General features: G+C 64.3%; 1 protein-coding gene across 1 annotated transcript in view; it reads right to left on the reverse strand.

Moving 5' to 3' along the window:
• Positions 1-1,082, reverse strand: part of SOX13 (SRY (sex determining region Y)-box 13) — a 5,814-nt gene extending 4,732 nt beyond the window's left edge. Inside the window, 3 exon segments of the mRNA XM_009585132.1 lie at positions 189-310; positions 906-1,022; positions 1,024-1,082. Of these exon segments, the coding sequence (XP_009583427.1) occupies positions 189-310; positions 906-1,022; positions 1,024-1,082 (298 nt within the window).
• Between the last annotated feature and the right edge of the window lie 113 nt (positions 1,083-1,195).

Genomic DNA, 1,195 nt, shown 5'->3' on the forward strand with positions numbered 1-1,195 from the left:
CACTGTCCACGCCAGCGGGCACCAGGGTCGGCAGAGCAATGGGAGGGAGAGGACAGCCAGGTGAGCACAGCCGGAGGCTCTGCACCATGGCATGGGGTGGCTCGTCCCATCTCGCAGCTTTACAAAAACAACGAGGGGCCCGAAGGGAGTGAAGGGGGTCCCAGAGGCCACTCGGAGACCTTTCTTACCCTCCTTCAAGTTCCTGTTGAAGTCCAGCTTCTCCTGGCCGCTGCCGGCCGGCTCGAAGGCAGAGCGCCTGGGCTCCAGCGCATCGCCGGTAAAAACACGCAGATTTCTTGGGCCCCCGCTCCTGCGGACGGGGACATCCCCAGGTCTCCAGGCAGGAGATGCTGGGCCGGTGGGATGCTCAGAGCCGGCCCTGCCCGGTTGACTGCTGGACCATACTCTGCCAGGCACATTCCCCCCAGTCCGGTTTGAGAGCATCTCTGCTCTTCATGCCGCAAAGACTTGTTTGCTGGAGGTTTCTACTATTTATTTAGACTGCCTGGTTCCTCTGAGCCCCGTCCGCCCCTGGGAGGCAGTGCGGGGAACGGGAGGGCTGAGGCTGCTGGTCAGGGGGAAAGAAAACCCAAGAGCAATTAAAAAGGGAGGCTGAAGGGACGGAGCACGTCTGGAGGTGGCCGCGGGGGGCTCCACGCCGAAGGTGAAGCACTCAAATCCCAGGGCTGACCCGAGAGCATCAATAGTGGCCAGAAAGCCTTGGGGAAGCCTCAGGTTTCAGCTTCATTTCCTCGGCACGAGGAATAACCACTCGGGGGAACAACCACCCCCCTCTGCCAGGGGACGGAGCCCAGGTCCAGAGCAGGGATGGCTGCAACGCTCTGCCAGCCCAGCAAGACCCCCAGCCAGGGCCAGTGTTTGTCACAGCCATGGGACCCACCTGCAGCAGGGCCTGGGGGTCGGTGCCCTCCCTCGGCGGTGGCCCCGGCGGGTCGTTGGGACGGGGCTCGGTGCTGGGGGCAGCCCCCGGCAAGGACTCGTAGCCGCCCTCCTTCTTCTCCCACCATGCTGCCTGCTCCATCGAGCTCCAGGTGGGGAGAAACGGGGCTCCTCATGGACATCCTATGGGGTGGCAGGGCCGTCAGCAGAGCCATGGGGCACTCCCTGGCCACGGGCACCCCTTTTCCCAGCCCTGCCCCATACTGGGGTGCCCCACGCCGCTGGTTTTTCAGGG

This window comes from Fulmarus glacialis, unplaced genomic scaffold (genome assembly GCF_000690835.1).
Source record: "Fulmarus glacialis isolate BGI_N327 unplaced genomic scaffold, ASM69083v1 scaffold22669, whole genome shotgun sequence".
In the NCBI taxonomy this organism is placed as follows: domain Eukaryota; kingdom Metazoa; phylum Chordata; class Aves; order Procellariiformes; family Procellariidae; genus Fulmarus; species Fulmarus glacialis.